Source organism: Oncorhynchus mykiss, chromosome 29 (genome assembly GCF_057628025.1).
Source record: "Oncorhynchus mykiss isolate SJ-2025 chromosome 29, ASM5762802v1, whole genome shotgun sequence".
NCBI classification, from domain to species: Eukaryota; Metazoa; Chordata; class Actinopteri; order Salmoniformes; family Salmonidae; genus Oncorhynchus; species Oncorhynchus mykiss.
In genome coordinates, this window is record NC_143050.1 from 38,854,215 (window position 1) to 38,880,926 (window position 26,712).

Sequence of the window (26,712 nt, forward strand, 5' to 3'; positions counted from 1 at the left end):
TCGTTGTGCTTTTCTCTGATCATAGAACCTGAGCACGGGCTCTTCTGTCTTCTTTGGGTTTTTGAAGCAGTTTTCCTGTTCATGGGACCATTCCCATTAATTTTTATGTTCCAGAAGACATCTGAGTGGAGCGGACTATGCTGACAGTTGAGGTATGAACTTTGCAAGGTAGGTGAACATGCCCAAGAAGCATCTCACGTCGTCCTTGTTCTTTGGAGCGCTCCAGTTTGTTGATGGCTGATGTTTTCCTTGGATCTGGTTTGACTCCATCCTCTGAAAGTATGTCTCCCACGAAGGTAAGTGTTTTCACACCAAACTCGCATTTGCCCTTGTTTAGTTTTAGGTTGATTTCCATGTCAGGTCCAGCACTTGTCTCACTCTCGTGTCGTGTTCTTCTTTTGTGGGCCCCCAGATGATGATGTCATCCATCATGGTCTCCACTCCAGGAATGTGCTCGAAGATCATGTGGATTGTCTTGTGGTAGACCTCTGGCACTGAGAGAATCCCATATGGTAGACAAAGAAATCTGTACCTGCCCTCAGGTGTGTTGATTGTGCATAACCTTGAGCTTGCATCGTCTAGCTTCATTTGCCAGAATCGTGATGAGGCGTCAAGCTTACTGAACCACTTTGCTCCAGCAAACTGCAACATTATCTCTTCTCTGGTTGGCAACTTGAAATGCTCTCTCTTTATTGTTTTGTTGAGATCTCTCAGGTCTAGACATATCCTGAGATCGCCGTTCTTTTTCACCACACTAACCAGTGAGCTTACCCAGTCTGTAGGTTCATCCATTTTTGTGATGACGTCCATCTTTTCCATGCGTCTGAGTTCCTCCTTGAGCTTTTTCCTCAGTGCAAATGGAACTTTTCTGCATGCATTTACAACTGGAGTAATATTGTCATCTGTACATATTTTGTGTTCTCCTGGTAAACATCCAAGACCCTCAAACATGTTTTCCTTTGTGCTGTAAAGTTACTATGCAGCTTCCTTTGACTGGTACGTTCTCCCCAGTATAACCAGTAACCTTCATTTTCACCGGGTGTATTTTGCTCTTCACCTTCAGTGTTTTGTAGTCATCCAGCGACAACAGGTTTACCTGTGCTCCAGTATCAAGCTTGAATGGTATTATAGTTTCATTCACCTTCAATGGCACAACCCATTCAGCATTTACTGCATTGCATATTTCCACAGAATCAACAAAGAATTCTTCCATCTCCTCGACTGTGTGAACCTTTTTCTTTGTAGTCTCAGCTTTGCAGAATTTTGAGAAATGATTATTATTCCCACAGTTGTTACATGATTTGCCATATGCAGGGCATTTTTGGGGGCTTGTGGATGAATCCACATTTTACACATGTAGTCTTTTGGTTTCTCTCTTTTGCTTGTTTTTGTTTTGTAAGGCGTTGTGTGTGTTGCTCCTCTATTTTTATTGCATTCACTGACGTCTCATCCCTGCACAGCTCTTTAGCTTGTGCTCTGGTGGTTTCAGCTGCCCGACACATATTCACTGCTTTATCCAAAGTTTAATCCACAGTTTAATCTTGCTGTCGCAGCAATCTCTCCGTGAGTCCACTTTCAAGTATGCCACAGACTGTCCTGTCTTTCACTAGTGAGTCTTTCAGATTTTCAAATTCACCCGTTTTGCTCAGTGTGTTCAGCTCAGCCAAATACTGGTCAAAACTGACTCCCTGTTTCTGAACATGAGAGAAAAACTTGTATCTCTCAAACGTGACGTTCTGGCTTGGTACAAAGTACTCCTCAAATTTAGCCATTAGCACAGTCAATGTCAAGTTTGCCTCGTCTTGCTGAAAGCTATTGTAAATGTCCAATGCATACTCTCCAATAACATGCAGACAAATGGAAGCTTTCAATGTCATCATCTTCCCCTGCTCCACTGGATGCTAGGTAGACATTGAATCTCTGCTTGAAAGGTTTCCAATTGTCAGCTAGATTGCCTGTTAACTGCATAGGAGTAGGAGGACTAAGCCTATCCATGACGGAGAACAAGAACAGTGTCAATTTCTCTTACTTTAGTATGTTGCTCATCAACAGATTCCAATGCAGCCTCGCTCTCGCTGCTGTCACTCTCGCTGCTGCGGCTTGTTGCCCTCGCTCTTGCAAGCTAGCATCTTCGACTACTCACGTCACTTGACTAGCGGTAGAAGGTTACATTTTCGGCACGGAAATGTGCAGTTACTCCTTTCTTTTCTCTGTCTCGTCATAGCGACTACCAATCTGACACCATGTTATGTTTGTTCTTTGAATAATGATAAACCGGGGCTTAGGTTTAACCACTTCTAATGAACATATACTTCAGCTAGAAAACTCCTTGTTTAGCCATGCAAGGCATTCTTCAACCACCTTCCCCGCCCGCATAGCCTGCTGGGTAACTTGGTGTAAATGTTATTAACACATAACACACACCCTACATCTACAGTCCACTCTCTTATTGTGTAACCGGGACAACCGGGACAATGGCAAGACAAGGGATTCTCCAAAGAGCAAACCTGTGAATCACATGATAAAGGAAATATATGGTGTGTATCATGTGGATGGATGCTTCAATTCCCTATGTTTAGTTCCAACTCATCAATACATTTGATTTCCGTTGACAGACACTTCTTGGTGAATTAGGAGAGGAGTAGGATATTTTTACATAATCTCCCACAGACCTGCATCTTTACTTATTAAAATCCTTCCACCACTTTCAAACACCCCACCCCCACCACACACACTCACCCACCTGCCCTCCCTGCCTCCCTTCTATATCATCGACTGTATCCTTATGTAATACATGTATCACTAGCCACTTTAAACTATGCCACTTTGTTTACATACTCATCTCATTTGTACATACTGTACTCGATACCATCTACTGTATCTTGCCTATGCTGCTCTGTACCATCACTCATTCATATATCCTTATGTACATATTCTTTATCCCCTTACACTGTGTACAAGACAGTAGTTTTGGAATTGTTAGTTAGATTACTTGTTATTACTGCATTGTCGGAACTAGAAGCACAAGCATTTCACTACACTCGCATTAACATCTGCTAACCATGTGTATGTGACAAATAAAATTTGATTTGATTTGATTTGATTTGGATGTTCTATTACTCGTAGCCACCAAACTGCTAGTATCACTATACATCATCCTTATCACTTTACAGAAATTCTCCCCGCACCCAAAAGTAGAGAGAGTTCTAAATAAAAGGTTGTGCTCTAAAGTGTCAAAATCATTTTTTTTAAATCTAAAAACAATATAAACCCATCTTCTTCTATGAACTCACTGTAACCTTTTTTTCAGCCTATTAGCATAGACATTGGCTTGTGACTTATAGTTGCCAACAATGTGATTGGTCTCCAATTGTCAGAGTAAAGAGAGTCATTCTTTGGTTTTGGGTATAAGAACTGTCATGTAGTAACTATCATTAATGTGTTTGACTGTTATTTTATAAAATAATTACATACCTCGTTCAATTATTATGCAAATAAATGAATCATATAACAATTAATTAAGTAGTAATCTGGGCACCAAGGAAAAAGTTATTTAACGAGTTACTATCTCCTGACTAAACTCTAAAGATATAAATATCTCTTCCATCAGTCAGTCAATTAATTAATTATGATTTACCTTATCAGTCTCATTCTGAATGTCGCAAAATTCCCTAGCATAAATGATGAATCAACGATATACAAATTGGCCTAATTATTTATTTACTAACTAACTAAATAATCATACAGGAATAAATAAACACACACACACACACGGTATAGTTATTGGTTACAAACACAATGCAATGAAAGGTCTCTGGTGGACTAAACCGATATGATGGCTTGTTACACAAAATGGAGGATTCAAAAGAGAGGGAAAGGGAGAGACAAAGGAATTCCACGATCGTACATACAGCTGATAACTATGCTCATGGAAACGTGAATACTTTGCTCATGAACAGGCGCTCATTTGAAAGAATTGCAATGTATATATTTACGTGTGGTTGTCTTGCTGTCTCTCTGTTGAAAACACTCAATCCATCTACGGGAAGTAATTCGACAGAAAGTCTCTGGTTATCCGCCGGATGTCACCATGTCCTTTGTAGCTGTAGCGTCTCTGTCTCAGGGTGTCTGTTAGACCGGATCTTCCAGAGGAAGTGTTTGTTCGAATGGATCTTTCAAAGTACCATCCGGTGGTTCTTGTCGAGGTTACTAGACTAAACAGCTCCAGTCTTCTTCTTCTTCTTCTTCTTCTTCTTTGAGAGAGAGAGAGAGAGAGAGAGAGATTTTCAGAGTTTCTAACCATTTCGTACTTTTCAGCTCACGCTGTCGGTCACGCTGGTCTAATGTAGAGCTAGAACCTTTGTACACGCCTGTAGCAATCCGGCAATGTACTGGTCTCTAGAGATTTAAATTCCTACCATTTAAACATGCAGCCACGCTCCACGTTTTTCTCATCTCATAGACTCTAACCATTCGTGACGTCTAGTTCAACCCCATCCGCTTGGTCTGGTATGTTAATTCTTCACGAGGGGTTTTATGCACTCTGGCAAATGGGTCGTTCCATGACGCCGACATAATGTCTGTGCTCACGTGGGTGTGGTCACTGACTGGTTAAGACTTTATATGAAAAACTATTCTCTCATTTAAAAGGCTAACATCACATTACATCTTCTCACAAATAGTTTCATATTTAATCATATAAGTTCCTCAACATTTAGATGTGAATGTGATAACTGGGCCGTATATATTTGTAGAGGTACAGTTATTTAGTTATACCGTCCTTCATGATATCACAAAACAACAACTGTTGGACTTGCCTATTCTTTAAATACCCACGAATCCTTCCCAATGTTTGGATAACAGAAATATTGTTTCATTATCCACCCTTTTGATGTTGTAGTTTTGGCTGTAGAAAGAGTGTATTTACTTATTAATAATCACTTCAAGCTCATCAGATATAATACATTAACATACATGGATGAAATGCTTTACCTAGTCTGCCTACTTTTCTCCAAATTAAAGAAATAATATGTAATTTCTCACCTTTCTCAATCCATTTGGCCTTTGAGTGGATGAAGGCACCCTGTACCTTATCGTTGTATATGTCGTCCATTTCATGTTGCCATTTAGCAAGCTCAGCTTTTTTCATCGTAATTTAAATCAAGTTTACTGCTCAGCCTGTTAACATCAACAATAATAGAATTCCTTTTTGAGATAGCATTTCATCAGTAGTGATGGCAAGACATCGAATTCTGAATTGAATCATTTCCCATTTGTTAGTAGCAGAAAGAGCAGAATCGAGACAGGTCTCTCTGATAAGATCTTTAGACTGTAAACAAAAATGCTAATTATTTAAAAGAAAATAGTTACATTTCCAGTATTCTTTAGAAAAACTATTGTCATCATCTAAACAAAAAGAAAGAACAATGGTCTGTCAGAGGAGCTGAGGAAATACTACATTCACTGACAAGATTCAGAAGATTGGACGACGCCAAACAATAATCAATTCTAGAGTTGAATCTTCTGTCGCTAGTTGTAGAGTTCAACCAATAAAATAGTTTTAAAGTTGGATTCTGAGAACGCCAAATATCGTAAAGTTGAAAATTGGAGCAGAAATGAAGAATTGAGTTATTAAAACAATGGGCTGAATGCCTGGTGGGATACCTATCCATCAGGTCATCAGGGGCAACCATTATAATCACCTCCAACAATAATGTTATCTGTTGAGTAGTCGTTTTTGTCAACTCAGTTAAGAGTTTGCTAATAGATGATAGAAGAAGATTGTTTCTTGATTGTATGTTAAAACCTTAAATAGTTACCCATATGTAACGTGACCCATTATATTTGAAAACAGTAGTTATCCAGAGACCCTCATCATCACACGCGCTTTCTAAAACTGTACTTGGAAAATGTCTGAAAATGATTGCCACACCAGCAGCATGAGATGAGCCATGATCTTGTCACCCTATTGTGAAGTCCAACATTTTAAGTCAACATCTGAGGAATATGTCTCTTGTTCAAGGATAAAATGAAAGAGAAATGTTGAAGGAGAAGAGTATCCGAGAAAAATAGTTGTCTGGAATAAACAGGGACCCTGAATAATATAAAAGTAACATAAGTGCTCTAGAATTATTTTGACAAACAGTAACGACCGTATAAAAGAAAAGTAATGGATATATCGTGTAATAACATATCTTCTGTTAATAGTTTACATCTTCAACTCAACTCTCAAACTTTAAATTAATAAATACAACTCTGAAGGCTAATCAAGCCATATGAAGGAAATAAATTGAGATTTAATTACATGATGTCGATCTTGAAACAAAGTGAAATAACTAAACACTTGTCACGCTCTGGTCGAGGTATTTTGTGTTTATCTTCATTTATTTGGTCAGGCCAGGGTGTGGCATGGGTTTTTGTATGTGGTGTGTTTTGTCCTGGGGTTTTGTTAGGTATTGGGTTTTGTGGCTTAGTAGGATTATCTAGTTAAGTCTATGGCTGTCTGAAGTGGTTCTCAATCAGAGGCAGGTGTTTATCGTTGTCTCTGATTGGGAACCATATTTAGGCAGCCGTATTCTTTGGGTGTTTTGTAGGTGATTGTCCTTAGTGTCCTTATGTTCCTGTCTCTGTGTTGTTCACCAGATAGGGCTGTTTCGGTTTTCGTTACGTTCTTTGTTTTGTAGTGTTTGTATCGATTCTTGTTTTACGTTTGTTTATTAAACATGGATCGCAATCCACACTCCGCATTTTGGTCCGACTCTCCTTCTCATACAGAAAACCGTGACAACACTGACTGATATTTTAGCAAGCCATCAAATGACAGCAAACAACAAACACACTTAGTGTGCTTACCTTGGTTAATGTTTACATACAAAACTTGCCACTACAAAACAATATGGCCCTATGCAATATCACCTACAGTGCCCTCGAAAAGTATTCAGACCCCTTGACTTTTTCCACATTTTGTTACGTTACAGCCTTGGATCAAATTAAAATGGATCAAATTAAAATAATTCCTCAGCAATCTACACGAAATACCCCATAACGACAAAGCAAAAACAGTTTTTAGAAATGTTTTCAAATTGATTAAAAATGAAAACAGAAATACCTTATTTACATAAGTATTCAGACCGTTTCCTATGAGACTCTAAATTGAGCTCAGGTGCATCCTGTTTCCATTGATCATCCTTGAGATGTTTCTACAGCTTGATTGGAGTCCACCTGTGGTAAAATAAATTGATTGGACAAGATTTGGAAAGGTACACAGTTGACAGGTTATGTCAGAGTAAAAACCAAGCAACGAGGTCGAAGGAATTGTCCATAGAGCGCTGAGACAGGATTGTGTCGAGGCACAGATCCGGGGAAGGGTAACAAAAAATGTCTGCAGCACTGAAGGTCCCCAGTGGCCTCCATCATTTTTAAATGTAAGAAGTTTGGAACCACCAAGACTCTTCCTAGAGCTGGCCGCCTGGCCAAACTGAGCAATCGGGGGAGAAGGGTCTTGGTCAGGAAAGTGACCCAAAACCTGATGGTCACTCTGGCAGAGCGCTACAGTTCCTCTGTGGAGATTGAAGCCCAACGGAAGCCACTCCTCAGTAAAAGGCACACGACAGCCAGTTTGCCATTAGGCACCTAAAGGACTCTCAGACCATGAGAAACAAGATTCTCTGGTCTGATGAAACCAAGATTGAACTCTTTGGCCTGATTGCCAAGCATCATGTCTGGAGGAAACCTTGAACCATCCCTACAGTGAAGGCATGGAGGTGGCAGCATCATGCTGTGGGGATGTTTTTCAGCGGCAGGTACTGGGAGACTAGTCAAGATTGAGGCAAAGATGAATGGAGCAAAGTACAGAGAGATCCTTGATGAAAACCTGCTCCAGAGCTCTCAGGCCCTCTGACAGGACATCATCCCTAAGCATACAGCCAAGACAACACAGGAGTGGCTTCAGGACAGGTCTCAGAATGTCCTTGAGTGGCCCAGCCAGAGCCCGGACTTGAACCCGATCGAACATCTCTGGAGAGACATGAAAATTGATGTGTTAAGCAATGCTCCCCATCCAACCTGACAGATCTTGCGAGGATCTGCAGAGAAGAATGGGAGAAACTCACAAAACACTGGTGTGCCAGGCCTTTAGCGTCATACCCAAGAAGACTCGAGGCTGTAATCGCTGCCAAAGGTGCTTGAACAAAGTACTGAGTAAAGTGTCTGAATACTTGTGTAAATGTGATGTTTCAGTTTGACATTTTTTTGCTTTTTTGCAAGTTTTTGCTTTGTCATTATGGGGTATTGTGTAGGTTGATGAGGGGGGAAAAACAATTTAATACATTTTAGAATAAGGCTGAACCTAACAAAATGTGGAAGAATTCAAGGGTTCTGAATACTTTCCGAAGGCACAGTATATTCAGTGTTCAGACAAACGGTTGCATGAATAAAGGAAGTGTGATCATAATCATTAGGCTAAGACATCCTAAATTCCCAGTAGCCTTCAGATGTGAGCCAAATGGCACACTTGCACTTGATACTGTATGTGTTTTTAGGCTATGGATGAGAAAGTGAACTTGACATTTCCAAACGTTTAGTTCAGTTGTATGTGGCTTCGCGATCTATTGACAGCAAGGGTTGCATTAAATAGGCACAATCTTTTTTTTATGATGCATTTGAAGTGAATTCATTCGCAAAAAACATACAGACAAAGCATTCACTGTGAAAGTTGATACAAATAGGCCCTTCATACTGTATATAGGCTACGCGCAGCACTTTGTTCAATTTATCTGAATCAGTTATTCGCTTTCTTGCTCAAATCGCGCGAGCAACACCTGCCAAACTCAGATATTTCTCTCAAAATACAGGAATGTCAATTCGCACGGGACTACTTTTCCCTAAAAAACAGTTGGTCACTCTGGCTGGAATTGTTACTCTCCTGCCATGTAGAAATTACTGACATGGCGGATTCGGACAGGATGAAAATTACAGATGTGGTGTTTTGTGCTCGTGCGCCTCAAATACATTACCCCACCTCCCCCAGTAAAACTAATCTTGTCCGAATAGGGTTTAGGTCATGGATAGAGTATGTGTTCTTAATGTTTGGACACTTTGTGTGTGTGTGTGTGTGTGTGTGTGTGTGTGTGTGTGTGTGTGTGTGTGTGTGTGTGTGTGTGTGCGTGCGTGCGTGCGTGCGTGTGTGTGCACATTGTTCAATCAATTGGTGAAAGAGAGCCTCAAATACCACATTAATTTGTACATATCCACTGTATAAATGAATTGCGGCAGAGTTGGTTCCTGTTTCAAACACGTCTTCGGTCACCTTTGTGTGGGTCAATCAAAAATACCCTAATTGATTGGATGACAATAGAGCCTCCCACAATGCAGGTGATGGCTGCAGGATGAACTTGGAGAAGAGCAACTGCAGGAACATGCAGTTGACTGCAGCCAAAACTTCAATAACTTTGAACACATGATTTTTTAAATAAGGTTAATGCACTCGACATGAAGGCGCAAGTTGGACCATTTTTATCCCCATAATGCAACACACTTTGAAAGCAGGTGACCAACGTGCCCACTGATTTCTCATCTCCTTAATTCACTGTAAAACCAAATAAGTTCTGGCTACTCAAACATTTTGATGAAAGTGATTCCCCAAAAAATATCTGTTAAGAAAAGTATAAAGCTGAAGTGAGCAGTACTACCTTAATATGAGTAATACAAATGTTTTTTAGAGTAAGGTATATGTAAGTTTAATGACCCCACTAAGCCACGCATGCAATCATTTCCCAATGTGCCTTGCCTTTTCGATTGAATTGTGGAGTTACCACCCATGACTGTATTTGTTAGTGACAGAGACATGATTGTTGAATTCATACTTTGTAAGTTCTGTGACCTTCACCAAGTGAGACCTATCTAGTCGCACTTAATACAGTGGGGCAAAAAAGTAGTGACCACAACACGAGGACCATGCGGACGCCTCCGAGCTGTTTGGAGTGTTTATCCGACTGGATAAAAGGAATATATATTTATATGTCCCCCCACTTCTAAAAACAACAGTTGCGCCCCTGGTTACCACCCATGACTGTATTTGTTAGTGACAGAGACATGGTTGTCAAATTTGTTTAGTTTCAGCCATGTGGCCTTCACCGAGTGAGTTCCTAGATGGATGTTATCATTATAATTAAATTCTTTATGACAATACATTACACATCTCATAAGGCCTTATTTTGATGCCTAGCTTTACCCCAATAAAGTGGTCTGAAACTCATGGTTTACATGTGACATCAGGTCTGCGAGTTGGGTTGCAGAATTCTGTTCATTTTCCCCAAATTCCCAGATTTTCAAAACATCCTGGTTGAAGGATACTGGAACCTTCCAACTGGGATTTCTGGGACGCTTGGGCAATTTATTAGAATTTTGCATCCCTACCTGCAAGTCACGTTATGCTGATTTGCAAAGTGATGTGTATTTCCTATTGGAATTAGTGACGTTACATTTGATACTGGAGCTCCGAGGCATGATTCGAAATCACTAAGCATTTTACTTTGAAGCAGTGTGCCGATGCTTGTATCACTTTATCAGAAGAGTGTGACCAATGATGTCCGAATCTTAATTTTGCCAAACAACCACCTAATTGGTGTTGTATTGGTTTTTAGTAAAAGACAAAAAGGCTACCCTGCGCATGTGCTGCGGCATGTGCGATGTCAGCTATAATAATTTTGACCAGTAAGTGCTGCAAAATAAATAATGCCGTTTTCTAAACTAATCTAATATGTTGGATTTAATGCACCTGTTACTGTGATGGTTGTTCCAGTTTAGATGATTGAGGTAGTCTCAATATTTAATCTTCCTTACTCAGTCAGTCATTTTTTATGCAGGTTGTGTGGTGATTAACAATTCTACTTGTTGGATATCCTAATTCTGGTTGTATTTCAATAGGACTTACACATCACTTTGCCAGCCAATATAATGTGGTTTGCTGACCTTAATGTGGCTTTTAAATCAGGAGATTCCCAACACCGCTGTGTTAGGTTTTAACCAGGTTGTCATAAATTGTCATAAATAATACAATTTTAAAAACTAATAAGGCTGGTGAAATTGTTCATTGAGGGGTCTAGGAAGAACCCTCCAAAGATAAAAGGGTTGTCGGTACCACACCTTCATAGGGGTTCTATGAAGAACCTTTAGATGATCAAATGTTTCTTGGTAGAACCCTTCATAGAGGGTTTTAGGCAGAACCCTTCATAGTGGGTTCTAGGTAAAACCATATACAGGGGATTCTCTAAGAACCCTAAATAGAGTGGTCTAGATTGAACCCTCTGTAAAGGGATTTACCCAGCACCAAAAAGGGTTCCCCTATGAGGACAAACCGAAGAACCCTGTATGGTTATACTTCGCACCTTTTTTTCCTAAGAGTGTAGCTGTCTGGCTTTCATGTCCTTGTCTTTTGAACACTCCTTTCATGTCAAAAGTGTCTTCTTTTTTTTACATAATTGTCAGACAGTCAAGATAGGCTTTGTTCTAATTAATATGCACACATCTGTTTATTGTGATGTATCTTACCATATCAAAAACTGGGGATTCACAATGAGGGGAGCTGGAGAATGTACTTAAGGGAATACTAGGTAATGCCGTGATATTATCAAATCAAATCATCAAATGAAATGTTATTTGTCACATGCGCCAAATATAACAGGTAATTTGACTTAAGGCACTTGGGAATGAACAGCAGTTGTAAAAAAAAATCTAATGCAATATATCGTTTTACAAATACAACTAAAAAGGTATTTGTTTGTGGAAAGCGATTTACATTTGTGGATTGGTGATTTACATTTGTGGATTGGTGATTTACATTTGTGGAAAGTGATTTACATTTGTGGAAAGTGATTTACATTTGTGAAAACATTTGGCATGATATTGATCCCATAGTTTGATTCGCTGTGGATGGGAGCAAGAGCGCACCAGAGCACCGATTTCTAGTGTCCCTCTCCTCCCCCAGTTGCAAATCATGACACAATGTCTAGGGGTATAAAAGCAGGACCACTCCTTTCACGGCGCACTGTAAGTCTGGTGACGATCACTCAACTCCTTAGCCGGACAGGGGTGTGTGCTGCCTGGTGTGAATGCGAGGATGGCGACGCTTGTGGAGTCCGCAGATATTGAGACTTTAAGCAACTCGAGTAACGTCATGGCATCCCCGATGTCCGCGAGTCTCTCGCACCGTTTTGTTGACAACAAATTTTACCTGCTTGTGGTTATTGGGGAAATGGTCACGGAGGATCACTTGAAGTGTGCCATTGCCGATATAGAAAAAGGTAAGAAGACTGAGGGATGCGATATCCTATTACGATTTTGAGGATGTGGTGTAGGCTAGCCTATGATGGTAGCGGCAGCAACAACATGCTTTGTCATAGGCTACAACTATACTCTATCTTATTTGGAATATTGTGAGAAGAACTAGCCTAGGCCTACATCACGCGCCAAGTCTGGATCCATGCTTTTGTAACTTAGGCTACTTTACGCATAACACTATCTAATTTTGGATGTATCCACTTCCATAGGCATTATTGACAATGATGCCCTCGGGCAACCAGAAAAAACGTGAACATGATTGTGTTGTTGTTAAAGTGATATGTTATTGCAGGCTGCGCGCACGGCCCATCCCAGTGTGGTATCTGCAAATCTGTGGTTTAACGCAAATCAAACAGATGGCATCGGTCCACACCTCAACACCCTTTCCCCCTTCACCTTCCTCCATACACCATTTCTATAGGACAGACTATATTATGTTATGTAAAGGTATAGCCTACCTTTGCATAACATAATATATTCTGCAGTGTTACTTTAAATCAGTCACACACGTGGAAAAGCTGTCGGGATTCGGGAATGATTCAGCATTCTTATTGTGCGTCAATGAGACATGTTTTTTCTTTTCTTGGGGATGTGATGCGGATCAGGGCCAGGATATAAGACCACCTGCGTCAATACATTTGTCATGTTTTGGTTTAGTGCATCCGTTGTTTCGTTGTCGGAAATGTATTCATAGGCCTACTGTTATAGAGGGGCCAGGGCCTATATTGTGCCCTTTACCCACACCTAAACTATAAAAATATATATATTTTTGGTGTTACATAGCATCGCTACACTTTGCATTCGCACTTACTGAGACAGCTTTTGTTCCACTGTGTCACATTTTGCCTACGGGAACAACAAAGGAGGGTGTAGGCTAGGCTTCTTATTGGCCGGTGTGCGCACTCCAATAGTTCCATATTTTGAACACGATGTTGCTTTATGTACATGCGTGATAACACTCCTATTGCTGCTGCATCTTAAATCATCCACCGTGCCCGCCCCAACAGGACCCATCCCATTCCTCATCCTTGCTTTCTCATTCCTGTACCATGGTCTCTCTCATCCGACACCGGCATGTAGGCGTGGCCCACTCCGCACTGCGGTCCCTACGGAAAGTCGTAGGGAGCACTATTCAAACATAAACATAAAGGCGTTTGGGAATGACGGTGCTTGTGTCGTCTGTCAGCATTGGTTGGGCCTTGGGTGGTCATACAGGTTGGCATGACAAGAAGAAACTGTGGCGGTAGAAAAAAAATGTGTGCGCGGATTACAGCGCCATGTTTCATAAACTTGTTGAACACTGAAAAACCTGCTGAGGCCTACTGCACAGGAGTGATCAATGACAATTAATACTGTGGTTTTCTCCTATATTCTATTGTTTACAGTATAAACACACTATTAACAGAATTGCATGGATTATAAAAACAACATATGATGGAATCCTACACGTTCATATTTTAGGCCATATTCACAAAAAAATGTATTTATGCTTAGTAGATGGGGCCTATATTTTGAAGAGTTATTTATTAATTATGATGTCAAATCTGTTCATAGGCCTTTGCTAAGAATGTATGCTTTACATTAATTCCCTAAGGGACTTTAACGGGAAAACTAGACATTTGTTTTGAAACCTATTATAATATTTATGTATTTGTTATTATTATGCGTTTGGTTGCGTTCTTGGCTAGCTTGTTGCATGTGTTGTTTAATTAATGTCTGGTTTGAATGGGTCATGTCAGATATCAATCAGGATTTGGACACAGCTGCATCATGCTGTGCACACAGTTCCAGTAATGCTTCGTCATCTTCTAGCAGGGCATTTTCTCTCCTGATGAATCAATCAGCACAGACCAGGCTTCACCCTTTGGTGTTCTACTGTTTGTGTCTTCATCACCTCCATGATGTTATCCCTGGACTTGACCGTGTCCAGACTGCTTGTCAATACGTTGCACCTTATTTTGTCCTATAGGCCTACTGGTTGTTATCTGCACTTTGGGGTCAATGTTGTTACTGTCTTGTATTACAGAGGGAACAAAAAAGTATTTAGTCAGCCACCAATTGTGCAAGTTCTCCCACTTAAAAAGATGAGGCCTGTAATTTTCATCATAGGTACACTTCAAATATGACAGACAAAATAAGGAAAAAAATCCAGAAAATCACATTGTAGGATTTTTTATGAATTTATTTGCAAATTATAGTGGAAAATAAGTATTTGGTCAGTAACAAAAGTTTATCTCAATACTTTGTTATATACCCTTTGTTGGCAATGACAGAAGTCAAACGTTTTCTGTAAGTCTTCACAAGGTTGTCACACACTGTTGCTGGTATTTTGGCCTAATTTTGGGGCTGTTGCTGGGCAACACAGACTTTCAACTCCCTCCAAAGATTTTCTATGGGGTTGAGATCTGGAGACCTGCTAGGCCACTCCAGGACCGTGAAATGCTTCTTACGAAGCCACTCCTTCGTTGCCCGGGCGGTGTGTTTGGGATCATTATCATGCTGAAAGACCCAGCCACGTTTCATCTTCAATGCCCTTGCTGATGGAAGGAGGTTTTCACTCAAAATCTCACAATACATGGCCCCATTCATTCTTTCCTTTACACGGATCAGTCGTCCTGGTCCCTTTGCAGAAAAACAGCCCCAAAGCATGATGTTTCCACCCCCATGCTTCACAGTAGGTATGGTGTTTTTTGGATGCAACTCAGCATTCTTTGTCCTCCAAACACGACAGGTCAAGTTTTTACCAAAAAGTTATATTTTGGTTTCATCTGACCATAGGACATTCTCCCAATCCTCTTCTGGATCATCCAAATGCTCTCTAGCAAACTTCAGACGGGCCTGGACATGTACTGGCTTAAGCAGGGGGACACGTCTGGCACTGCAGGATTTGAGTCCCTGGCGGCGTAGTGTGTTACTGATGGTAGGCTTTGTTACTTTGGTCCCAGCTCTCTGCAGGTCATTCACTAGGTCCCCCCGTGTGGTTCTGGGATTTTTGCTCACCGTTCTTGTGATCATTTTGACTTCACGGGTGAGATCTTGCGTGGAGCCCCAGATCGAGGGAGATTATCAGTGGTCTTGTATGTCTTCCATTTCCTAATAATTGCTCCCACAGTTGATTTCTTCAAACCAAGCTGCTTACCTATTGCAGATTCAGTCTTCCCAGCCTGGTGCAGGTCTACAATTTTGTTTCTGGTGTTCTTTGACAGCTCTTTGGTCTTGGCCATAGTGGAGTTTGGAGTGTGACTGTTTGAGGTTGTGGACAGGTGTCTTTTATACTGATAACAAGTTCAAAACAGGTGCCATTAATACAGGTAACGAGTGGAGGACAGAGGAGCATCTTAAAGAAGAAGTTACAGGTCTGTGAGAGCCAGAAATCTTGCTTGTTTGTAGGTGACCAAATACTTATTTTCCACCATAATTTGCAAATAAATTCATTAAAATTCCTACAATGTGATTTTCTGGATTTCTTTTCTCATTTTGTCTGTCATAGTTGAAGTGTACCTATGATGAAAATTACAGGCCTCTCTCATCTTTTTAAGTGGGAGAACTTGCATAATTGGTGGCTGACTAAATACTTTTTTGCCCCACTGTATATATATATATATATATATATATATATATATATATATATATATATATATACAGTACCAGTCAAAAGTTTGGACACAGCTACTCATTCAAGGGTTTTTCTTTTTCTTAAACAATTTTCTACATGGTTGAATAATAGTGACAACATCAAAATTATGAAATAACACATATGGAATCACATAGTAACCAAAAAAAGTGTTAAAGAAATCAAAATGTATTTTAGATTCTACAAAGTACACACCCTTTGCCTTGATGACAGCTTTGGCATTCTCTCAACCAGCTTCACCTGGAATACTTTTCCAACAGTCTTGAAGGAGTACCCACATATGCTGAGCACATGTTGGTTGCTTTTCCTTCACTCTGCGGTCCAACTCATTCCAAACCATCTCAATTGGGTTGAAGTCAGGTGATTGTGTAGGCCAGGTCATCTGATGCAGCTCTCCTTCTTGGTCAAATAGCCCTTACACAGAGGGCTAGAGGTGTGTTGGGTCATTGTCCTGTTGAAAAACAAATGATAGTCCCACCAAGCTGATGGCGTATCACTGCAGAATGCTGTGGTAGCCATGCTGGTTAAGTGTGCCTTGAATTCTAAATTAATCACAGATAATGTCACCAGCAAAGCACCTACACCATCACACCTCCTCCTCCATGTTTCACGATGGGAACCACACTTGCAGAGATCATCCATTCACCTACTCTGCATCTCACAAAGACATGGCGGTTGGAACCAAGAATCTCAAATTTGGACTCATCAGACCAAAGGCTAGATTTACATTGGTCTAATGTCTATTGCTCGTGTTTCTTGGCCCAAGCAAGTGTCTTCTTCTCATTGGTGTCCTTAAGTAGTGTTTTTTGTTGTTGCAGCAATTCAACTACGAAGGCCTGATTCACACAGTCTCCATTGAACAGTGGATGCTGAGATGTGTCTGTTAGTTCAACTGTATGAAGTATTTATTTCGGCTTCAATTTGAGGTGCAGTTAACTCTAATGAACTTATCCTCTGCAGAAGAAGTAACTCTGGGTCTTCCTTTCTTGTGACGGTCCTCATGAGAGCCAGTTTCATTATCACGCTTGATGGTTTTTGCGACTGCACTTGAAGAAACTTTCAAAGTTCTTGAAATGTTCCGGATTGACTGACCTTCATGTCTTAAAGTAATGAGTGACTGTCCCTTTGCTTATTTGACCTGTTCTCGCCATAATATGGATTTAGTCTTTTACCAAATATGGCTATCTTCTGTATACCACCCCCACCTTGTAACAACACAACTGATTGGCTCAAATGCATTATTAAGAAGGAAAGCAATTCCACATATTAACTTTTAACCAGGCACACCTGTTAATTGAAATGCATTCCAGGTGACTACCTCATGAAGCTGGTTGAGAAAATGCCAAGCGTGTGCAATGCTGTCATTAAGGCAAAGGGTGGCTACTTTGAAGAATCTCAAATATAAAATCAATTTTGATTTGTTCAACACTTTTTTGGTTACTACATAATGTGTTATTTCATAGTTTTGCTGTCTTCACTATTATTCTACAATTTTCTTTATTTGTACTATTTTCTACATTGTAGAATAATCTCTCCTTGGCACTGCTGCTTACATACATATATATATATATATATATATATATATATATATATATATATATATATATATATATATATATATATATATATATATATATGTATATATGTATGTAAGCAGCAGTGCCAAGGAGAGTTGATAAACAACAACATAATCCTGGTTATCATGACTCAGCCTTGGCCAGCAGCACCACCCAAAGCACCTGGCAAACTGAAGTTAAAGCACTTATAGATATTTCCATTTATAGATTTCCTCTCTCATGCCAAATTGTATATTTTAATTCCAGGACAGGCCCAATGAACTGGAAGAGTGAGACCAATGTTTAATAGATGCTGGCGACAACATTGAAACTTATAAATTGAACAAATCTGGACCTGCTGCCAACCCAGCTAACACATTTGGTTCCTTGGAAGTTGTGGGAATGTATATTTTTGGTTTCCCAGGATGAGTGAGACCAATGTTTAATAGATGCTGGTGACAACATTGAAACTTATAATTTGAACAAATCTGGACCTGTTGCCAATGGAAGAATGTGCAAAGTAGAAATAAAAATAATGGGGTGCAAAGGAGCAAAATAAATAAATAAATTAAATACAGTTGGGAAAGAGGTAGTTGTTTGGGCTAAATTATAGGTGGGCTATGTACAGGTGCAGTAAATGGAACCATGAGGAAACCTGTAGAAAACATTATGCTGAAGGACTGAAATTCTCACAGAAGAATGATGTTTCTTAACATTCTCTAAACATTTTGAGAACATTACTTTAAATAAAACCATGAGGAAACGTGAAGGAAACGTTATGCTGAGGTACTGCAATTCCCACTTAATAAGAAACATATGGTTCTCAGAACATTATGTGCTAGCTGGGTATCCTGCAGCATTCCCAGAACATTATGGGAAGGTATGCAAATTAAACATAGGACAACCACGCTCTCACCAAGCTCTAAGAAACATATGGTTCTCACAATGTTACCTGCTAGCTGGGATGGCCCTTGATGCAACATGCATGGGGAATATTCATAGTGTGCTAGCCTCTGCCTGGCTAGCCTAGTGATAGAAGAAGTGGGTTTTTGCACTGATGTCTTTCTGTTCCTCAATCTTTTTGTTTTGTTTTCCGTGCAGGGATTCGCTCATGGGACACCAACCTCATCGACTGTAACCTAGACCAAGAACTCAAGCTCTTTGTCTCCAGACATTCAGCCCGTTTCTCTGCAGACGTACGAGGTAAGGTCAAGCACAAAACAAACGTGAAGATGTGACAACGCACCATTGGCAACTTTACAGTCTATGCGTGTTTAATGTTGGATATTCACCCTATACTTCACTTCTTTACATTTTCAGAGGATGCCTCTCGCTCTCTCTCTCTTGCTCTTTCTCTCCTTCTAATTCTCTCTCCTTCGTCAGGTACTAGGTGCAGTAACCCCCAGCAGTGTTTAGTGTGTGATCTCTGTGCTGTCTGTGATTGTATTATATGTCTCTGGATCTGTAGTGTCAGCAGTGAGCTTGGCTGTCTCCCTATAGAGTGGGCAATAAAGCAGTGGTCCTGATAGACTAATAGCTAGCAGGACATGTGGCATGACAGTGGACAGGGTGACCTTGACCAGGAACAGACGTGCAGCCAAACTTTTGGCTTCACAAGGGTTCCCATTTTATAGGCCTTATTCCATACGTATAATCTACCTAATATCCATGCTATTACATTGGAATATACAGCTTGTATTACTATGGAATATTGTCTCTGTATTGTAAAGTATAACCCATACAGGTCATGCATGATCAGCTAGGCTGCCCATTGGGCTGATGGCTCCAGCCAAAAGAGAATAGATGGCAGGTGTCGTGGTTTGTGTTAATTACAAGCACACACCTACCTGGTGTAAGTTTGAACTGTACCTAGACAGTATACATAGATTCATATTTTTACTATCCTTGGAAGAGAACATTTCCCACATCTCCACGAGTACAAAGGCTATTTTAAGCTTAGGGGTTAGGTTTAGGGTTACAATTAGGGTTACAATTATGGTTAGGGCAAGGGGTTATGTTTAGGAGTTAGGGTTACAGGTTTAGGTTTAGGGTTTAGGGAAAATAGGGTTTTTGAATGGAAATCAATTTTAAGTCACCATGAGGATAGAAAAACAAGTGTGTTTGTTTGTGTGTGTGTTTGCCTTTATGATCTCACCTCTCTGACCTTGGGTTGTGTCATTGTCAACTGACAGCTGGTGAATCAGCAGCAGTTTGTATATTTACATACCTAGAGGTTTGCATATTCAATTTGTTTAGTTTATTCTTGCCAATGATTGTGTGATGTTGGGATATCCTTGGTGGATGCAGTGGAATACATTGAGTCATGCTACATTCAAATAATATGAAATCCTCACAAACAAACCAAAATAGATGCTAAATATAGATGAAAACCAAAGCCATTTATTACCATAGTGGTCGAAACTGGATTCTAGCTGTGTGGATTCTAGCTGTGTGTCTAGTCAAAATACACTTCTTATGTCGACCGCTAAACAAGTGACACAGCAGGGGTTAGTAGCCATTTTACTTTCACCTCACTGAGCATAAAAGCCTTTAAGTGAGGTGAACTGTCCTCCTCTTTATTCCTCCTGTTATCCCTCTCGCTCTCTTTCTCTCCTCCAGCCTCGTCCTCTCTTCCTCTCTGTGTGTGTGTTGTTGCCGAGCAATGCGGCCCGGGTGCAGATGCACAGGAGAACCGTGGGTAATTAGCTCGATGAACTGATGGAGGGAGGGATAGAAGGAGGGAGTTGGGGGAATGAGAGACAGATGAACTCCTCAGTAGCCTGGGTCTCACAATAAAAGGAGGGAAGAGAGGGATGCACTGTAAAAAAAAAAAAGAAGAAAAAATAAACATGTTGATTCAACGTACAATATGATTGTGGGTTTGCTCAATAAAATAGCATTGAAGTTGATTCAACATAGGATTGTAATTTTTTATTTATTTTACTAGGCTGTAACAAACTCTTATTTTCAATGACAGCCTAGGAACAGTGGGTTAGCCAATTTGAGAATGTATTCTACCTTATTTACATATTTCCCAGAGTGCCTTTCCTTGTCAGCTCGGGGATATGAACTTGCAACCTTTCGGTTACTAGTCCGACGATCTAACCACTAGGCTACCCTGCCACCCCATAATGTAACCAGCTGCAATAGGATTGTGAGTTGGCTCAACATTTGGGCATATAGCTGACCCAGCATACATTATCAAGTTAAATTGTATGTTCACTCAACTTTGAATTTCAGGTTGAGTGAACAAACAATTCAACTTGAGAATGTATTCTACCTTATTTACATATTTCCCAGAGTGCCTTTCCAGTGAATTGTAGTTACCGCCCATGACTGTATTTGTTAGCGACAGAGACAGCATTGTTGTATTCGATGCATTGTAGTAATTTAGCCATCACCAAGCAAGTGCTAAGTCAAGCCTGGGCAAAGGTTGGCCTGGGGGCTATATGTGGACTGCAACTTGATTCAATATGGCCTGTGGAATCATGCTCAGATCACAAAAAGAATTTGGTTTACTAAAGTTTTGAGAAAGATATTTGTTATTCAGATTAAAAGCCCATTGAATACATGCCTTTGTGTAATGATTTAACTTTAACTGATTTATTTTTAAGGAACATATAAATAACTGCACGAGGACAGACAGTGACTCACAGGCTAACACAAGTCACAGTTACAAATAGTAGCTAGCTATAAATTGCGCAAAAATTAGTTTTTCAAAGAAAAGGAAAGCAGACAATGAATGTAGGGTGTTCCAGCAAGAGTGAACATAGAATATGTCCTTATTGAGGTATCAGGGAAAGCTGTGTGCAAAGGGTGCAAAGAGAGCATTGCTGTCTTGAAAGACTACAATTTGTCCCGACACTTCCAGATGAGGCATGCAGAGAACCATAGGAATATGTCTTCTGAGCAGATGGCAAGTGCATCAAGTGCAGAGTTACTTTCTCATTTGCAAAAGCAGTAAGGACTTTTCACAAAACTGCATTCATTAAACAACGGAATTGCGAGAGCTAGCTACAGTTGAAGTTGGAAGTTTAGGTAGGAGTCATTAAAACTCGTTTTTCAACTACTCCACAAATTTCTTGTTAACAAGCTATAGTTTTGGCAAGTAGGTTAGGACATCTACTTTGTGCATGACACAAGTCATTTTTCCAACAATTGTTTACAGACAGATTATTTCACTTATAATTCACTGTATCACAATTCCAGTGGGTCAGAAGTTTACATACACTAAGTTGACTGTGCCTTTAAACAGCTTGGAAAATTCCAGAAAATTATGTAATGGCTTTAGATGCTTCTGATAGGCTAATTGACATCATTTGAGTCAATTGGAGAAGTACCTGTGGATGTATTTCAAGGCCTACCTTCAAACTCAGTGCCTCTCTGCTTGACATCATGGGAAAATCAAAAGAAATCAGCTAGACCCCCACAAGTCTGGTTCATCCTTGGGATCAATTTCCAAACGCCTGAAGGTACCACGTTCATCTGTACAAACAATAGTATGCAAGTATAAACACCATGGGACCACGCAGCCGTCATACCGCTCGGAAGGAGACCTATTCTGTCTCCTAGAGATGAACGTACTTTGGTGTGAAAAGTGCAAATCAAGCCCAGAACAACAGAAAAGGACCTTGTGAAGATCCTGGAGGAAACATGTACAAAAGTATCTATATCCACAGTATAATGAGTCCTATATTGACATAACCTGAAAGGCCGCTCAGGAAGGAAGAAGCCACTGCTCCAAAACCACCATAAAAAAGCCAGACTACGGTTTGCAACTGCACATGGGGACAAAGATCGTACTTTTTTGAGAAATGTCCTCTGGTCTGATGAAACAAAAATAAAACTATTTGGCCATAATGGCCATTGTTATGTTTGGAGGAAAAAGGGGGAGGCTTGCAAGCCGAAGAACACCATCCAAACCGTGATGCACGGGGGTGGCAGCATCATGTTGTGGGGGTGGCAGCATCATGTTGTGGGGGTGCTTTGCTGCAGGAGGGGCTGGTGCACTTCACAAAAAAATGGCATCATGAGGTAGGAAAATGACGTGGATATATTGAAGTAACATCTCAAGACATCCGTTAGGAAGTTAAAGCTTGGTCTTCCAAATGGACAATGACCCCAAGCATACTTCCAAAGTTGTGGCAAAATGGCTTAAGGACAATAAAGTCAAGGTATTGGAGTGGCCCTCACAAAGCCCTGTCCTCAATCCCATAGAAAATTTGTAGGCAGAACTGAAAAAGCGTGTGTGAGCAAGGAGGCCTACAAACCTCACTCAGTTACACCAGCACTGTCAGGAGGAATGGGCCAACATTCACCCAACTTATTGTGGGAAGCTTGTGGAAGGCTACCCAAGACGTTTGACCCAAGTTAAACAATTTAAAGGCAATGCTACCAAATACTAATTGAGTATATGTAAACGTCTGATCCACTGGGAATGTGATGAAATAAATAAAATCTGAAATAAATCATTCTCTCTACTATTATTCTGACATTTCACATTCTTAAAATAAAGTGGTGATCCTAACTGACCTAAGACAGGGAATTTTTACTAGGATTAAATGTCAGGAATTGTGAAAAACTGAGTTTAAATGTATTTGGATAAGGTGCATGTAAACTTCCGACCTCAACTGTATGTACTGTCCCACAAAATTGCTAGACATAACAAGCCAATTGCTGAGGGCGAATTCATGAAATAATGTTTAATTGACTCTGCAGCAATACTTTGTCCCAACAAGATAGCTGTTTGAAAATGTTTCCCTGTTAAGACGAACAGTGAAACGGCGTGATGAGGACATTGCAGAGAATATGGAACAGCAGTTGAAAGACAAGGTCAATTATTTTGTGGTTGTTGATATTCTTACGAGGCATAACCCCAGACTTTGAAATTACAGAGGAGCTTGCTTCAGTGCAGTTAATGAAGTCCACAGGGAAATATTGTTGGAGGACGTTAGTAAGTGTGTGAAAAGTTATCCAGTCTGACCACTGATGGGTGACCAAACTTGGCAGGAAAAAACATTGGCCTTTTGAAAAGGATACAAGATCAAGTAGCTGAGCTGAACCCAGATCAGAAAATTATTTTCCTGCATTGCATTGTTCATCAGGAGGTGCTCTGTAAATGTGTTCTGAAAATGAGCCATGTTGTGGATACAGTCACTAAAGTGGTAAACTTCATAAGAGCAAAATCTTTAAACCACAGGCAGTTTGTCTCACTGTTAGAAGAGACAGAGTCGGGTCATGCAGATCTCCCCTACCACATAAACAGGAGATGGCTGAGTTTGGGGAAGGAACTTGAAAGGGTGTGGGACCTGAAGTCGGAGATTGCAGAGTTTTTGCAAATGAAAGGAAAATATGTGTATTTCCCTCAACTGCAAGATAAAGAACGGTTGGCTGTTTCTGCCTTCACCGTGGAAATCATGGCCCTCATGAATGAACTGAATTCCGAACTACAAGGGAAGGGCCTTTTTGCACATCCTTGTCAAAACCTTCAAGGGAAAATGACTCCTCCTGACCGACCAAGTTGAAGCCAGCAATCTCACCCACCTTCCGACACTACCAGTCTGTTCCCTATCAGATGACCAGCGGGAGAAGTATACATCGCTGCTGCGTGCTTTGAACGGTGAGTTTTCTCAGTGTTGGAAAATGACATGCTGTTGGTTTCCTCTCCTTTCACCTTTAATGTGGATAACGCTCCCACTGACCTGCAACTTGAGCTTATCGATCTTCAGTCTGATGCCGTGATTGGAGAGCTATTCAAAACAATTTCACTGACGAGGTTCTATGCATTTCTCGATGAACAAAACTTTCCAAAGATTAGGAGTCATGCTCAGAAGATGTTTGTACTGTTTGGGTCAACCTACTGTATGTATGTGAACATACATTTTCAGTGATGAAATATAACAAGTCAAGGCACAGGTCATCTCTCAGCAATCCTGCGCATAGCGATGTCAGAAACTATACCTGACTTCACTGCTCTAGTCAATGCCCATCAGAGACTTCACTCCCCACACTGACTGAGTAGTTTAAATGTAATGTTGAGCTCTCTCTCTTTCTTGTGTTGTTGTGCATACCCGTTAACAAGGGTTATGTCCGTGGTGCTGAATACACAGTGTACTTTTCCCTCCGTGTAGTTCATTACATGTGTAATAATGAAAATACCCACCAAAAGGAGAACATGGATGTGGTTTATTTCTGTGCATGTTAAAAAAGTATAATAAGTAGCATATCTGGAGGTGATTTACAGTAGATGTGACTGTCAACACAGTCATACACATGATGTATAATCCTGTAATATGATTCTGGCCCGCAATGGCAAACATATATTCTAATGTGGCCCACCATGGAAAATAATTGCCCAGGCCTGGCCTAAGTGAACATGTTATCTTTAAAAATAAACACTTTATGACATTACATTTATCATAAGGCCTTTCTTTGAGAGTTACACCCTAACACAGTGGGTTGAAACTCTTGGTTAAGAAAAATTGCATTATGCTTGCTTGCAAAGTGATGTGCATTTCCTATTGGAATTCAGCCACAGAGTGGATATCCAACTATATCGCTTATTGAGACTACCTTAATGATATAAACTGAAAAAGCCATCTCAGTAACAGGTGCAATAAATCCTTCTACTAACAGATTAGAAAGAAATCTATGTAATTTATGTTTGTGTAGCATACGATTAATCAACCAATCAAAGTACATGCAAAAACAGATATTGAAACAAGCATTTCTGAAAATCAACCTGCAAGATAGCATCCTGGGAAATATGATAATAGTGGAAAAGGTTGAGTTGTTTTAAGCAAACATGAATTTGTAATTTCACTCAACAAGCTTGTTTAAATTCAGCTGATTTTGAGCGGAGTTTGTTGACACTAACACATTATCTCATATTCTTGTCCTTCTGAAGTCCACTCAACTTGCAAAATTACGCTGATTAAGTAGTTGGTGAATTGGCTTTTTTACAATGTGGAGGGAGAGAATAATAAGCTGTGTAAAGTCTTATAAGTGATGATTTATGAGAAGCTTCTCATCTAGTATTCCCCACAATCAAAAATGTAATTAGATATGATATAAATAAATAATATGCTCCTAGGAGATAATTGACTAGAAATGTCATTACCATTTTGCATGGTGAATAAATGATGGTGTTATTCATGTTGAGCTATGTACTGTGCTGGTGTGCTTTTAAACTGTAAATTGGCCTGGTTTTAACACCGCTTCCCCAATAAACACAATTATTAACAAACATAATTAAGCATCTGTTCTCATGTTGATCCTCAATTAAAAGCTTTGAAAACATCAAAAGCCTACCATACTAACAGCGTTATCACTTATGGTTAATAAAAACTATTGAATCCTGGGCAATGCCATGATAACGGAGTGACACGGAGACTCATATTTTTCACTTTAAAATGTATGTCCAACCAAAACCAACGATTGCAAAGTTAAACAAGTCTATGCACAATGACTACTTTTAACAATTTCTACAGAACATCTTACAAAAATACATTTACTTGAAGAACAGTAGAGATGCAAAGTTTAGTAACAGAATGACAGTTTGTGCACAATACCCGAAAGGACACTTTTCACCAAAACCACTAGTTATTGCTGAAAGGTTTAGGTTCCACAGAATACATCAGGAATAGGGAGAATCAGTGACGATGGTTGCTGCTGCATTAAATAAACTATCAGAGCACTGTGAGTTGAATGATGTTCTAAATGACACCACTAGAGACAGACTAGTATGTGGCCTAACGGAGTGAAGCTACACAAAATAGACTTGACTGAAAGTAATCTGACCATGGCAAAGTCAACTGAAGTCAGTGTGTCCATGGAACTAGCTGCTAAAGAGGCTTGAGTTCATCAGTAAAAGTGCACAGAGTTGCAACTGATATCAGAGACAGGGAGATCAAGGCACATTATTATTATATATATTTAATTTGACCTTTATTTAACTAGGCAAGTTAGTTATGAACAAATTCTTATTTATAATGACAGCCTACACCGGCCAAACCCAGACGACGCTGGGCACTGCCCTATGGGACTCCCAGTCACAACCGGTTGTGATACAGCCTGGATTCGAACCAGGGTGTCTGTAGTGATGCCTCTAATGCTGAGATGCAGTGTCTTAGACTGCTGCTCCACTCGGAACCCCTGTGGTAATGTGGGACATCAGGCGTGTAC

The 26,712-nt window shown here is 40.1% G+C and overlaps 1 protein-coding gene across 1 annotated transcript in view; it reads left to right on the plus strand.

Annotated features, from left to right (window-relative positions):
* Positions 1 to 11,906: 11,906 nt before the first annotated feature.
* Positions 11,907 to 26,712, plus strand: part of LOC110509597 (microtubule-associated protein 1B) — a 62,763-nt gene continuing 47,957 nt past the window's right edge. The window contains exons 1-2 of the mRNA XM_021590583.3: positions 11,907 to 12,302; positions 18,631 to 18,732. Coding sequence (XP_021446258.2) covers positions 12,119 to 12,302; positions 18,631 to 18,732 — 286 coding nt within the window. The 5' untranslated portion in view covers positions 11,907 to 12,118. The remainder of the gene's footprint in view (positions 12,303 to 18,630; positions 18,733 to 26,712) is intronic.